The sequence below is a fragment of the Vanellus vanellus genome (genome assembly GCF_965231255.1).
Source record: "Vanellus vanellus genome assembly, chromosome: 14".
Taxonomy (NCBI): domain Eukaryota; kingdom Metazoa; phylum Chordata; class Aves; order Charadriiformes; family Charadriidae; genus Vanellus; species Vanellus vanellus.
This window is the reverse complement of record NC_138919.1, coordinates 8809187-8822445: the sequence shown is the minus strand read 5'-3', so window position 1 is coordinate 8822445 and position 13259 is coordinate 8809187. Positions and strand designations below refer to the sequence as shown.

Sequence of the window (13259 nt, the reverse complement as noted above, 5' to 3'; positions counted from 1 at the left end):
CTTGTTATCCTGTTACATTCATCTTCTCGGTCTGAGAGTCCTTAGGGAATAGTTGCTACTTCTCCTGGTGTGAATTAACTTCTCGTTAAGGATATGCATTTATCAGTAATATTGCATGCTATCTTTTTGTTCATTATATACATAAAAGGCAGGTATGTGTTTCCCAAAATGTGAACTTGTTTTATGCTGCTAAAAAAAAATACCATTCTTAGAGTAGTTTTGATTTTCTTTTAGGCAGGGTTTCCTTAAATGCTAATTTTTAAATAATAAAATTGAGAGGAAGTGTAATTACTTTTGCTTCAAAATTAGGCAGGGAATTGAAGGTATTTGACAACTTACATTTATTATATAATTGATCATTCCTTTTCATTCCAGATAGTTTTTCAAAAAAAGATAATAAATAAGCAAGTTTATTTTTGCTAAGGTGTTCTGTGGCTGTGGATCATTCATGAATATTTAAAGAAAATTTCTTTTCAGTAAAAAAATATTTTCTTTCTGTATTAGTATGATCAATGTTACTAAATATTGCCATGGAAAATAAAATCCTCTACTATTAATGTTTTATTTCATATCTTTGGCGAAAACGACACTTTACACTAGTAATGCCAGTCAGGTATTGCTGTATAAACAAACCCTGACCATATGCATACTCTTGAAAGAAATTTACTGAATGTTTTGCCTTTTTCTGACTTTCGTTTCATTACAGTTTAGTAGGATCCTTAAGATTTTTCATATCATGTGTGAATACACACAGTGCTTTCCAGTGAATTTTCAAGTATGTCTGACAATAGAAATAGTTACAATGTTAGGGATTTTATGAGGTGGTATCTTCCAATTTGGAAAATTGATAGAAGCTACTCATGTATCACCATTTAAGGTTTTGATACTTACATTCCTCTTCTCTTTGCTTACGGTTGTTATTATGTACTGATTCATTATCATAATTAGTATTGTATTTTTTCTCTGGTTTTAAGCAAAGACACTATTAATGGCTGCGAGTGGATACACATAGTTTTGTAATATTCTTATGTATCTTCAGGAAAAGTACTAAAGCAAAAGCTAATCACAGAGTTTAATTGCATCTTAAGTAGTTTCACTGGAAAAAAGTGCTATAGAATAAAATACACTCTGCTAAAAAAGGTTGATCCTTACTGCATTAGCTTATAAATAAAGTGTTTATTGGAACCTGGAAATATCTTTAGCTGGTTTTCTTTGGAGAATAGTCACGGAACTATGGAGAAACTCCTACAGTTGCTTGAAAAAGCTTTGTATGGAATGAAATTTATCCTGCTGTTACAGATGTGTGGCATTTATAAGTTGCTATATTTAAATATGTTTGTATTTCTCCAGTTGTACTTTTGGAGAGATTTCGGAGATAAACCGCTCTGTCGGAAACTAACTTTGTTTTAAGGAAAAAGAAGTGGGGAAATGCATATGTTTTTTTCTTTGTCTTGAAGACATAAGGCTTCAAAGATGTTCTGTTAATCTGCTGCTTTTCTGTACCCAAATAATAATAAATCATAAAAAGACCTGGGCAGGAGTTGAATTCTGGTTTCATAGGATGCTTTAAATCAATTTTGTTTCTGATTGGTTTTCAAACCTTAGTATTTTTTTCGATGTAGCTCTTAATGTGCAGTTTTCTGGTTTTGTAATCAAACAACCAAAGAAAAGTATGTCTTGTATTATTGTTCTGCGTGAGTAATCAGCAATGGTATAAAGCTTAATTAACAACACACACTAGACCTGTGGCATTTCAGCAAAAAGAGTAATTTGTAGGAATACTAGATTGTCATCCTCTGTCATTGAGCTGATACAGGGTAAATGTCATATTATCATATTATGTTAACATGGGAGAAGTGATCAGGCAGGGAAACTTGTTATGGTTGAGGTTTTGGAAATGGGTGTGCTTTTAGTGACACGGTTGTCTTCGTTTTCCCATGTATTTCAACCTGATTTTTTATTTTCTTTCCTTTTTTTTTTGTCCCTTTCAACTTGTAGTTACAGTCTTGTCCCTTATACTTCAGCTCAGACCATGAAATTGTTTGGAGCACTTCAAAAGATGCTGAAGCATTGTGTTTATCACTGGTCTCATAACAGGCTGACAGTTTTGCTTCAGGTTAGATAGTAGAGTTTGGAAAAGTTGCAGAAGTAAAGCTTGGGGCCTTTACATAAAAGTATTTAACATCCTCAACAGTACTGTTGGGTCAGCTGGACAAGAATTTCTGCAAATCTGACCCTTAAGTCCTATACAGGAGTTTCTCTTTCTATAAAATACTTGCTATGAATATCTGATATAATGCCTCTTGAAGCCATTAAAGACTTTTTAGTGAGCAGTTGCTAATTTTTTTTTTAAACATGCTCTGATATAAAGAGCTATATAAATTCATATATAGCAGGATGGGCCCTCTTTGGAATCTAGCTAAATAGTAGTTATAAGAAAGATGTCAAAGAACGAGAAGAAATAAGATGATAAGGAGGCATTTTAGAAAATTGTGAGTGGGCCATAGTATCCTGCTTTCAATTTCAGTCTTGTATCAAAAACCTTAAGTGAATTAAAGCCTTTCTGAAGTTCATTTGTACTGTATCCATTTTAAGTTGATAGGCACAATAGTAAAAAATTGATTTTTTTTCTTTTTATAATGCTGTCTCAGTACAGACAGAAGAAATGAGATGGTGTATGATTATTTCATGACAATCTTTAAAGCTCAATATATTGTAATTGTATATGGTTATTTCCATGCAGACACATTTATACTTTTGGTGAGAAAGTTTTTTTTTGTCTAGCTGTTGCATGAATATTTCTTTAATGAATGAATTATTTAGACTTGTTTTAAAATAGTAGATAGAATTAAACTGTGTTCCTGACTTTTTTTCCCCTTAATCTGAATATCAGTGTCCGTCTCTGGTGGAAAACCTGACTTGTTCTTTGTAGTCTAGGAAATGAAAAGTGTCAGAAAATGCATAAAATTATCAAGAACTTTGCTAAAATTTGATAGTTGGGTAATCAATAGTTTCTTCTCAATTATTTAGCAACCTCCAACTAAAGGACTGAATGAAATTGAGGTTACATGGTTCAGAAAACTGATTTGAAATCCGTAGAAATACGAATATAGTACCAGTCTAGGGTTTTTATATATATATATGACATTGCTCACAACAGCACTTTTTGTGGTGTATATATAATATATATGTATTTTGTGTGTGTGTGTATGAGTATATATATAGTAGGACCACCAAACATATTTGCATGTGTTTCTGAATACTTCTTATTCTTAAATAACTTCCTATAAATAAAATGCCTACCTCTTTGTGTATAATGTGCTTACAGCTTTCTGTAATCTGTTACATGTGAAGGGTTTCATCAGAGGAGCTTTCCATGCTCCTCTGGCATGATTTTGACCTGTCCATTTTCTCTCTTCTCTCTAACCAGTTGCAGGTTTCTTGTGCGTGATGTTATGTGCTGCATCTGTGGCACCTACGTATTTCTGTTTTGATATTGTCTTAAAGAAGAGTAAAAGTTGTCTGAATTCACTCTCTTGCAATTCATTTTAGTTATGTTTCTTCTGTATAAATACTTCTGTCATAGTTGGTTAACTGAAAGGGATTAGACAGTTAATTGAATTTTCAGACATGATTTTTCAGCTTTGTTTCAAATTCCTTTGATTACAATCCTTGCTATTTCCCACACAAATATAAACTAAGGTGCTTAAAGTTGTTAGGTGGAGCTATGATACTACCTGGTTTGAACACTTGTACTTTCCAAAGAAAAATACGACAGGCACAGGCACTAGCAGTCAAAGGGATTAACTTAATTTCTTCTCTTAAGGTTTTCATTTAGGAATGGTATGTGGAAAACTTTTACCATGAATATTGTTGCTGAAGTGCTGAGATTTTCTTACAATGATTAAGTCTGTTTTTAAAGCTGAATTCTTATTTGCCTGACATTAAATACTTGGACAACTAGGAAAATGATTATCTAATTTTATACTGGCCGTTCTGAATTTCCTTGTCTAATATCCCATCCTTATTTTCTCAATCAACAGTTGATTTAGATAGACTGTATTGTTTTTCTGCCATGAACATAGCATAGTATAGAAAATATAAATTAAACAATTAATGAAGAGGTTTTTGATTATGAGATGATCTGTTTCACTGATGTGTTTATGTGGCCCTGGAAAACTAGTTTTCCTGGTACCCTCCTGTTGATGTATTATTTAATGTGTAAGTCATTGGTTCTTTTTCATCTTGATGACACAGCTAAAGATTATTACAGACAGTATGTTTGTTTCCATTGAAAGGGGGTTGTCTCTGTTTTGAGAAAACAGTAGTATTTATTTGTTCTGTTCTTTTTATCAACAGAGAAAATGAGGTACTAAAAGTGCAACTTAAGAAGTATGTAGGAGCTGTCCAGATGCTCAGAAGAGAAAGTCAAACAGTGGAAGGTAAGGATAAAATGGAGGGAAAAAAGATAATCCGTGCACAGGGTTTGTTTTTCTGTACACTACCGTTGAGACAGAGTTTGTTGGAGGCATAGGTATAGTAAGCAAACAATGGAGGTCACTCCTGGAGATGTATAAAAACTGACAATGAAAGAATAACCAGTGAACAGCCATGTGTCTGGTTTACAAGAATCTGCATTTTTTTCTTTTGTTCGATCCTGGAATGGATCTCTGTAGATAACCAACTACCCAATCCTGTGCAAGCCCTGGTCCATAACCAACACTTCAGCCACAAAACAATCCTAGCCTGTCTGGGGACATGTTTCGCACTTCCACATGCTACCCAGTATGACATCAGAGCTCCCCCTATTGGAAAATACCAGCACCTGAAAAGCTGACAGTTCTGTTTCTATGAGAACTGTCCCTGATGCATCTCTGACTGGGCTATTTGCTCTTCTGTGAACACTTTCATAATGCGGATTGATATCAAACAAAAAGAATGTTATGTGATGGCATACTATCAAATTACTGCTGAGCAGAAACAATCAAGAAATCTTTGCTTTTGTTGCTGAGTCTTCGCCAAAATGAATGAAATAATTTATATGAAAGTGGGGTTAGGAAGAGATAATTATAAGCCCTATTCATCTTTTCCAACCATGGTAGAGTGATATCAAAATAATATAGAATAATATTGAAAAAAACATATTTGATATATTTTTTAAAAAGAAAAATACCAATGTAGATTTTTGTACTTATTTTTACAGAATGTTTTCAGATAAATGAGGTGGTCTTACTTTTTTCCAATAAGAAACTTTCCAGAAAAAAAAAAAAGGATGAAAATTTACTTTTAAAATAATCTATGAGTTAATGTGATATTGCAACATAAGAATGATTATTTTGAGGAGAGAAAATTTAGTATCTCTAGATTATAGTGTTGTTTTGGAGATCAGTATTTGCAGACTGTTTGAAATAGACTCTTTATTAAGACCAGATATTTCACTTTCTTTGCTAAGTTGCTCTGACTCTAATGAGCAGATTTTATATCTGAAAGATAACAAGTTATCAGCAATGTTACCTGTTTTTCTTTAGTGGTCAGCGGTGATAAAAGTGTCCATGACGGTCATCGAATTGGAGTCTTGATTCTGAATCAATCAAGATTCTGATCTGGTGGGACCTGTATTTCCACTGACTACAGAAGGTGTTTTGAGAGACGAGGTGGCTTTTCAGAAATTGGCATCATCTGTCTTTTTTTTTTAATTGTCAATATTATGGTCATATAAGTGGCTGTATGAATGAATACTACGTTAATTCTGCTCTTAAGGGCTAGTCACTGTACTTATCTGTCATTTAAAAGCTTCATTCATCCTTAAAAGGATTTTTGTTAGTGAGAACACATGTTTTTACTTCCGACTTTGCTGGAGTGTAGTGATTCATATTAAGAATTATTCACGAAAACCATCTCTTAAGCTTCTTATAATAGCAGAAATTATCCTTCATTAGATACTGACAGTTTCCATGATGAGTGTAATTATAGGAAAAGAAAAAAAATATTCCTAGGCTAGCTATATTCTGCCATGTTAAAATTATGCAAATTAGACAGTAATAAGAATAGAAACTGAGTAGGATGATCAGATTTTATAGATGAAAAAGGGGGATGGAACGGTACCAACATTTCTAAAAATGAATACATGTATGCTTTATGCTCAAAGGATATTTAATCAATCCACAGTAATTTTCTGTAATATTTATCATTAGTGACCAGAATAAATTTCACTTACATGCACTAATTGTAATAATTTTTCACATACTGTATTTTTATAAAACCAAATACATTTTTTTTCTTACCTGCCATTGGAGATATTTAAGAAATTTTTAGTAGTACTGGAACCTCTGACTCAAAAAAGTACTTAAGCATGTAAATAATCCCTGAGAACTAACATGTTTAGATGCACTTCAAAAAAGGCGAGTGAAACAAAAAAATGTTTTTTCTTTTACCAGATTTAGAGAAACTCTTGCACCCATGGTTAACATACATAACTTGTACTGTCTCATTGTAGGTATTCATATTTTTCCGATGTGAGCCTTCATAATTAAGATTATTTGCGTTATTAGAATATATCAGTACATATATAATTGTGTAACTTAAGGCAAATCACTGAATTCCAGTTGTGGTATAGCTTAAAGTGACCCTAACAACTTGTCTTAAGTAATTTTGTTCTTAATTATCTTACATGCTTAAAAGGATTACAGAGTATATTTACAAGACCTGTTTTATTACTGAGTTCTGAGCTTGTGACAATTTTGTGAAGAAAATCGGATGAAGAAACTGTTTTCTCTACTTTTAAGTTAAAATTCTGTTGCTTTCTTATATATTAGTTTACACACTCATGTGTTAAGGTTCTTGACTTCTAACTAGCCCAATGTGTAGACAGGGCCATAAGAGTTCTGAGTGGTTTAGACTCGGAAAACTCCCATATGTCCTCTTTTGCTGTAATGTTAGGAAATTGTGTTCGTCAGGGAGGCATAAAGTGTTGCATACAATGCTGATTTCACTGTTGCCCTATGTTATCATAATAAGTAATTTCAAGGATGATTAATTTTCTTCCAAATGTTATCAAAACAAAAGTCTTAAATGTATTGTAGATTTTAGAACACTGTGTTTAGACTTTCTGTGAAACTGTTTTGAAAGAGTCAAAATAAATTGAGCTTCTGCTGTTATTTTTATGACTATAAATAGAGAAGAATCTATGTTTGCTACAATAATCAGATCAGATGCTATTGAGTATGGGTTTTAAATAGTTTCCTAAAATAATAAGCGAAACTGAGCATAATATCTTGCCTTGCAGTGACTTAAAAAACACTCAGCAAATGTGATTATAAGTAAATTGCTCAAGAGTCAGAATTGTGTCAAGTTCAGAATACCATACCAGCTTTCAAAATGAGTTATCGCTGCCGTAGACTGATCAGTTTGATACTGGTATTTAAATATTTAATGAATGAGCATCCTGACGTCTCAGCCATCAGCAAGACCTGGATGTGTGCTGTTTCTCAAGCCTGCTTAGATACAATAGTATTATGTATATGAAAATGCTGATCCTAAAAGTTTCTGGCTGAAGAACTTCAAGCAAGATTTACAAGAAATAGTCTTAAAGTAGCATTCAAAATTCACTAAAAATAATAATAAGCTTCTGAATGTATATATTCCTCCTCGAAGCAAAAATCAGTTCCCAGGCTCAAGAGTATTTAGTCAGATGAATTATGGTGTCTTCTATCTACCTTATAGTGGTTGTATATATAGTTTAGATTTTGAAGAATGTTGAAAGCATTTGTTAAATGTCTCTTTCATTACAGCTTGTTTACTTTATCTGTGCTAACTTGTTTCTTTAGAAATTCATGATCTGTGAGGAAAAGTTGAATTGGACTTTGTGTAACTTGGGGAAGAGGAAACTTACTTAGAACAGGCCTTAAAGTGATCATCAAATACATAAATGATACTTAGGAACAGGAATAGAATAAACTGTAGTTTTCATTCACTGTGGATAAGAAAAGTAATGGGCTTAAATGGCAGGTGAAAGAAGTATGATTAGCTATCAAGAAAACCATTCTGAGAAGAATACCTAACTTTAAATAGATTGTGCAGGGAAGCATGAAATCTCCATTATTGGAGTTTTCTAGGAATGAATTAGACAATTAAGTGTCAAGAATGAAATAACTACAGCTGATTCTGCTTTATGCCAAAACATGAAATACTGGATTAGTATGGAATGTCCATTCTCAGCCCTATTTTCTGTAATTTCTACGATATCCAAGTAGTTTGTCCAAGTAATATGAATTGTTATTTTGGAAGAGAAGTAGAAAAAAAGACTTAAAAGAGAAGCGTAGGCTTAGTTTACAAAGGCTTTGGGTAGGAATTCTGGTTATGTATATTATATATGCATATATTATATTATACGTGTATTAGGTATCTGTGGTCACAGAACAGCCAAATGCTTTCAGGTTGTATTTTTTTCTGTCGAGAGTACCTCTCTAAATGTGGCTCACAAGAAAGTTCCCTGCAGCATTTGTATTTTAGTACTTGTAATGCTGTTTAGTCTTACATTCTATTTTGTTACTACTAATAACTGTTTCTTTTAGAACTATTACTTCTGAACAGGTTGTCTTAGATGTTTATGTAATGTAACATTTTAATTTGAGGTATCTCTTTGTTTTAGCTCTGCCAAACATTTGGAGCACTGATGGTGAATTTACTATTCCAGAGCAAAAGCAAGTAGAAAACAATGAGGAACTAGCCAGCTCGTATGAAAGAAAATTGATTGAGGTAATGTTTGTACAGCACAAATTTTATAGAATCAAAATTGTAACATAACATTTGAAGCTGTAAATAGTTTCTTTGCTTAGTTGTTTTTTTCTCCTATTATTGTAGAAGAAAAGTCTAATTTTTGCTTTAAAAAGAAAAAAAAAAGAAAGATTTCATTTTCAGGCTTCTGTGGTTGAAATACAAATTTGTTCATTCAACTTCAAAGCATGTTTAAAACAATTCAAACAATTAAAAATATTTTTCCTAACAAGGGTACACATTTACACTTTGATATTAAAATGAAGGTTTTAATAAATAAACAAGTTCCTTAAGGTTATAACTGGTGGTGATGAAGTAGAAAGCATCACAGACAATAGGTTTCAGGTATTGTATAAGTTATAGTACACAATTACAGGGATTACTGTTTGTCAGTTAAGCTTTAAAATGCGGATCTTCTGAAATCTGTAGATTTTTCTGTGCTTTCTTACTGTTTTCTGATTGCTAAACCATGTTTGATCTTTGTATAGCTTATTGAATACTGCAGGTGGAAACAGATAATAGAAGCTCCTAGTTCTATTGATAAGACTATGTTAGAAAAAGTTCTTAATGCAAGATTCACTTTTAAGACTAATGTAAAATTCATTAAAGAAAAAAAAAAAAGATTAGGGTTTCATCTTAAATTTAAATACAAATGATTTTCCAGACAAAAATAATGAAATTTTATATCTAATACCCATATCTCCTATTAAATATTAAATGAACATTTTTATAAAAAGTAAAACAATTCTCTTTTTCTTGCCCAAAATACTCTCAAATTGGGTATTCATATTAACTGATTAACATGAAGATGACTAAAAATGCAGGTCATGCATCAAAGAGATTAATACAGTTCTAAAATATTCATACTTGGTTATCCTTTTCTCATAGGACCATGTGAACGTAATTCTCTCCCTAATAGCATACCTTTGGTTGGGTTCTTCTGACTCCTTTTGCTCTGTTCTGTACATATCAAAAGAATATCTTAATTAAGAACACAGGTAAAATCTTTCAGTTTTAAAAGCGTCCTCCTTAGTTCTACTAAGTTTGTTCTGCATATTCAGGAATTTGTTGCTAACACTTCTGAGTTTGTGGAAGACAGTGTTAGCAGTAGCACTGATGACACAACAGTGGCTGTAACCACTGGAAAACCTTGTTGCAAATCGCATCCAGAAGAGGAAGTCTTCACCTGAGTCTCACTTGTACTAGTCTGTAACAATATCTTCATATCGTTAAAATAGGATGTAACCCCTGTAAAAATATACATGTATTTGCCAAAAGTCATCACTTCTTTTTCTCTCCACAAATGAAAGATGTGAAGTCTTTTTTTCAAAGGTTAGCTTGCATTGTGTTTCAAACTGAGGACCAGGATAGAAACCACTCTCGTTCCATTCAGCTAGAGTTGAGTCTGAGAAATGATCAGACTTAAGCAGTTTTAGTAGCTGTTATTTTCTGCCTAGTAGACTATTTCAATTGAAGACAAAGATTCCCTTGAATTTCTTGGTAGCTGGTCAGGATATTGAAGTCTCCCACAGAGAAATAACCAGCTGTCAAGAGAATCAAAAAGAATGGATCTGCAGAGTAATTAGATTTTTTTTTCCTCTTTTTTTCATTGGAAATGATTTTGTTCATAATAATATATTGAAGAAATTTTCAGTTTCTTACCATATTTGTAAATAAGTCTGTATTTATTGAAGTTCTTAGATTATGATATGTAAATTGGTTGATTTAACCAAGTGGATAAAGAAAAGTTGCAACTAAAATTTTTGAAGTAGTAAAGAAACGTAAAATTTTTACTGAACCTTATGCTTAAAACAGTGTTAGAGAAATATTTGTAAAAATTCTGCATGATTTTTTTACTGGTGTATTTCCTTGGAAATAATAATCTATCTGGTTACCACAATTTCTTCTAAACCTCCAGTTCGAAGTTTGTTGGGATATTGATAGGTCTTTGGATACCTCTAGCAATTCCCATGTTTTCCAATGTCATATGCTTTGGAACTAGAATGCTGTTTTGTTTTAGAAGAGAAAGTAGGTCGATTTATACATCTCTGAAGCCATGAATGATAAAATGTGTTTAAAGTCATCATAACATACGTTTTGGGCCATTACTATAGATTTAAAATTAATCAAAACAAATAAAAAACCTAAAAGGATTGAGGTGTTTGTACATCTTTAAAAGACCTGTGGTCAGATTGTTATCTGTAAGAAATTGTTTCCAGTTGGTCTGTTCTTTCTCTTCATGGCTGTAGACCAGTAATGAACTAGTAAACATATCTAATTAGAGAGAACATGACTTCAACTTTCTTTGCAGTTTCAGCCTTTGATATTTTTACACTCTATTTAAGAGTAATTTTAGCGGTGGACTTTAGCCTACATTTCATCGAAGTTAAACTGTAGGTTATGCTCATGATCTACTAAATTGTATTGTGAGAGAGCTCTTTGGAGACTCAATAAATGAGATTGTATTTTCAGTTTCCTGGCATAGACTATTTCTGTCAGACTAGGGAATGAGGAGACTAGCTCCTCTGCTGGAATAACAGGTTTCTGATGTACTGAAACTTGTATCACAATATATTAATCCCTTATTGTTCTGCAGAAACTCTCATTCTTACAGGAATGTTGGAGACAAACCAAACAGTTAAAAAAAAAGAAATCCTTTGCAACTTTCTAAGGCTTTCCTTGTAGAAGCCTATACAAAAGGCATTTCTAGGAGTTGGAATTTTTCTACATAAATTAACTCGGAATTCCTCGGTTTTTAAAATTAAGTTACATAGAAACTTGCAGTTTGCCTTTTAATGAACTTGGGTACTCTTGTACCTTTTCCTAAAGCTCATAGACTTAACTTTTTATGTGGCAAGTGTACTATTACATTTTTATGCCTGACAAATTGATCTCTGAGCATTTGGCATGTGAGGCTGGGAAACTTTTTTCAGACATGGAAGGTGCATATGCCGATCAAGTAAACTCAGAATGTGAATCACTTTGTTCAAATAAATGCACTCAGTAGATTTTATTTTTGAATATTAGATATTCATGAGATCTGACTTGTCAAAAAGGTTAAGTTTAAAGTTTTTTTAAATTCCTGACAAATTATGCAGCTCTTCTGAAAAGCTGATTTTTTTCAAACATTTCAAACAATATCTACAAAAGGTAATTTTGGATATTAAGCCAAACTTTCACCATTCTGGAGAGTTTCACTTTGTGTATTTTCATGCCTTCTGTTTTTCCCTGTTGAACAAGTAATTCGTCATCCAGTTGCATGCTGAGGCCTCAAAAGCATGCTAGTGATTATTTTTACTCAGATTACCCTCTAGATTTTTAACTTTAATCTCCTCAATTTCATTGCAAAGTACTCAAATGACTTCAAGCTGTATTGAGGGGTTTTTTTTGAGCCAGTAATTACATAAAAAGAACAAGTTATGGTGTGTATCACTGTAGTTGGGTAGATGGCTTTTTAAAACACTTTTAAATGTTTGACCTTTCGTTTTTTGTGTGTGTGTGTTTTTTTGTTGTTGGTGGTTTGGTTTTTTTTTTTTTTGTGTAATGGAGTAAGGAAATTTTGTAGAATTTTCTCTCAGCTCAGCATAACATAGGTAACAATATACTGTAATGAATTTCTTTACTGTGTCCTGAATTAAGATCCTGAAGTGGGGAATTTTGATGATATAGCAATTTTGGTAACGTCTGCATAAAGTGCTACTTATTCTTTAACATGAAATGATTATGTGGAAAGGCTATGACAACAACAGAGCAATTTAGTTACCTGCATAAAAAACAACTCTGACTACGAAGAATTGTTTGACTGCATGTCAATTTTTTTCTCATACTTTTCTTCTAAAAATCCTTTTGATTTGTTCTTTTATTACTTTCGATCCCCAAGTGATTCTACAAACTATTGGTAAACCTTAGAACCTTTCACTGTGTTCACAGTATGTGCTCTTACCTGTTAATGACATTCTAAGACAAGAATAAAAGGAAACTTTTATTTAAGAAATAAACTCTGAAATATTCAGTAGCTTAGGTGAAAACTTCTCTGAGCACCAATTCATTGAACTACATGACCCATTTTATTGGAAATCAATGAAGATAAGTTTTGTGTTCTTTCACAGGATTCTGAAGAGACATGGATTTTTTTTCCTCCTAGATATTAAAATGCCTACAAATACAATTATAACACTTGTTTGCTTAGGTGTAACGTTTTCTCATAGGAGAGAATTGAAAAATAGCCTTTTGTGAAACAAACAAAAAATCTTTAGCTCTTGTTAGTGTTGAATAAACAGTGCAAGTTTGATCTCTTCTGTTTGTATCTCTTCAGTCAGTCATATTATTTACTGACAGCTACTTTGTTAGCGTACTGGCATTCAGCATGAGATTTCTTTCAGCAGGCAAATGATATCAGTGGACAGTGATACTTTTGGAAATTGTTATTTTCTTATTTAAAGGTCTTAGTGTGATATGCAGCCTTGCTATTAGATATTAGTTGT

The 13259-nt window shown here is 32.5% G+C and overlaps 1 protein-coding gene across 2 annotated transcripts in view; it reads left to right on the top strand.

The window, feature by feature from the left end:
* SNX29 (sorting nexin 29) overlaps window positions 1-13259 on the top strand; it is a gene marked incomplete at its 3' end in the record, with an annotated part of 142224 nt that overhangs the window by 48565 nt on the left and 80400 nt on the right. For both annotated transcript variants that reach the window (XM_082490401.1, XM_082490402.1), the window contains exons 14-15: window positions 4360-4442; window positions 8651-8757. In XM_082490401.1, the coding sequence (XP_082346527.1) occupies window positions 4360-4442; window positions 8651-8757 (190 nt within the window). The remainder of the gene's footprint in view (window positions 1-4359; window positions 4443-8650; window positions 8758-13259) is intronic.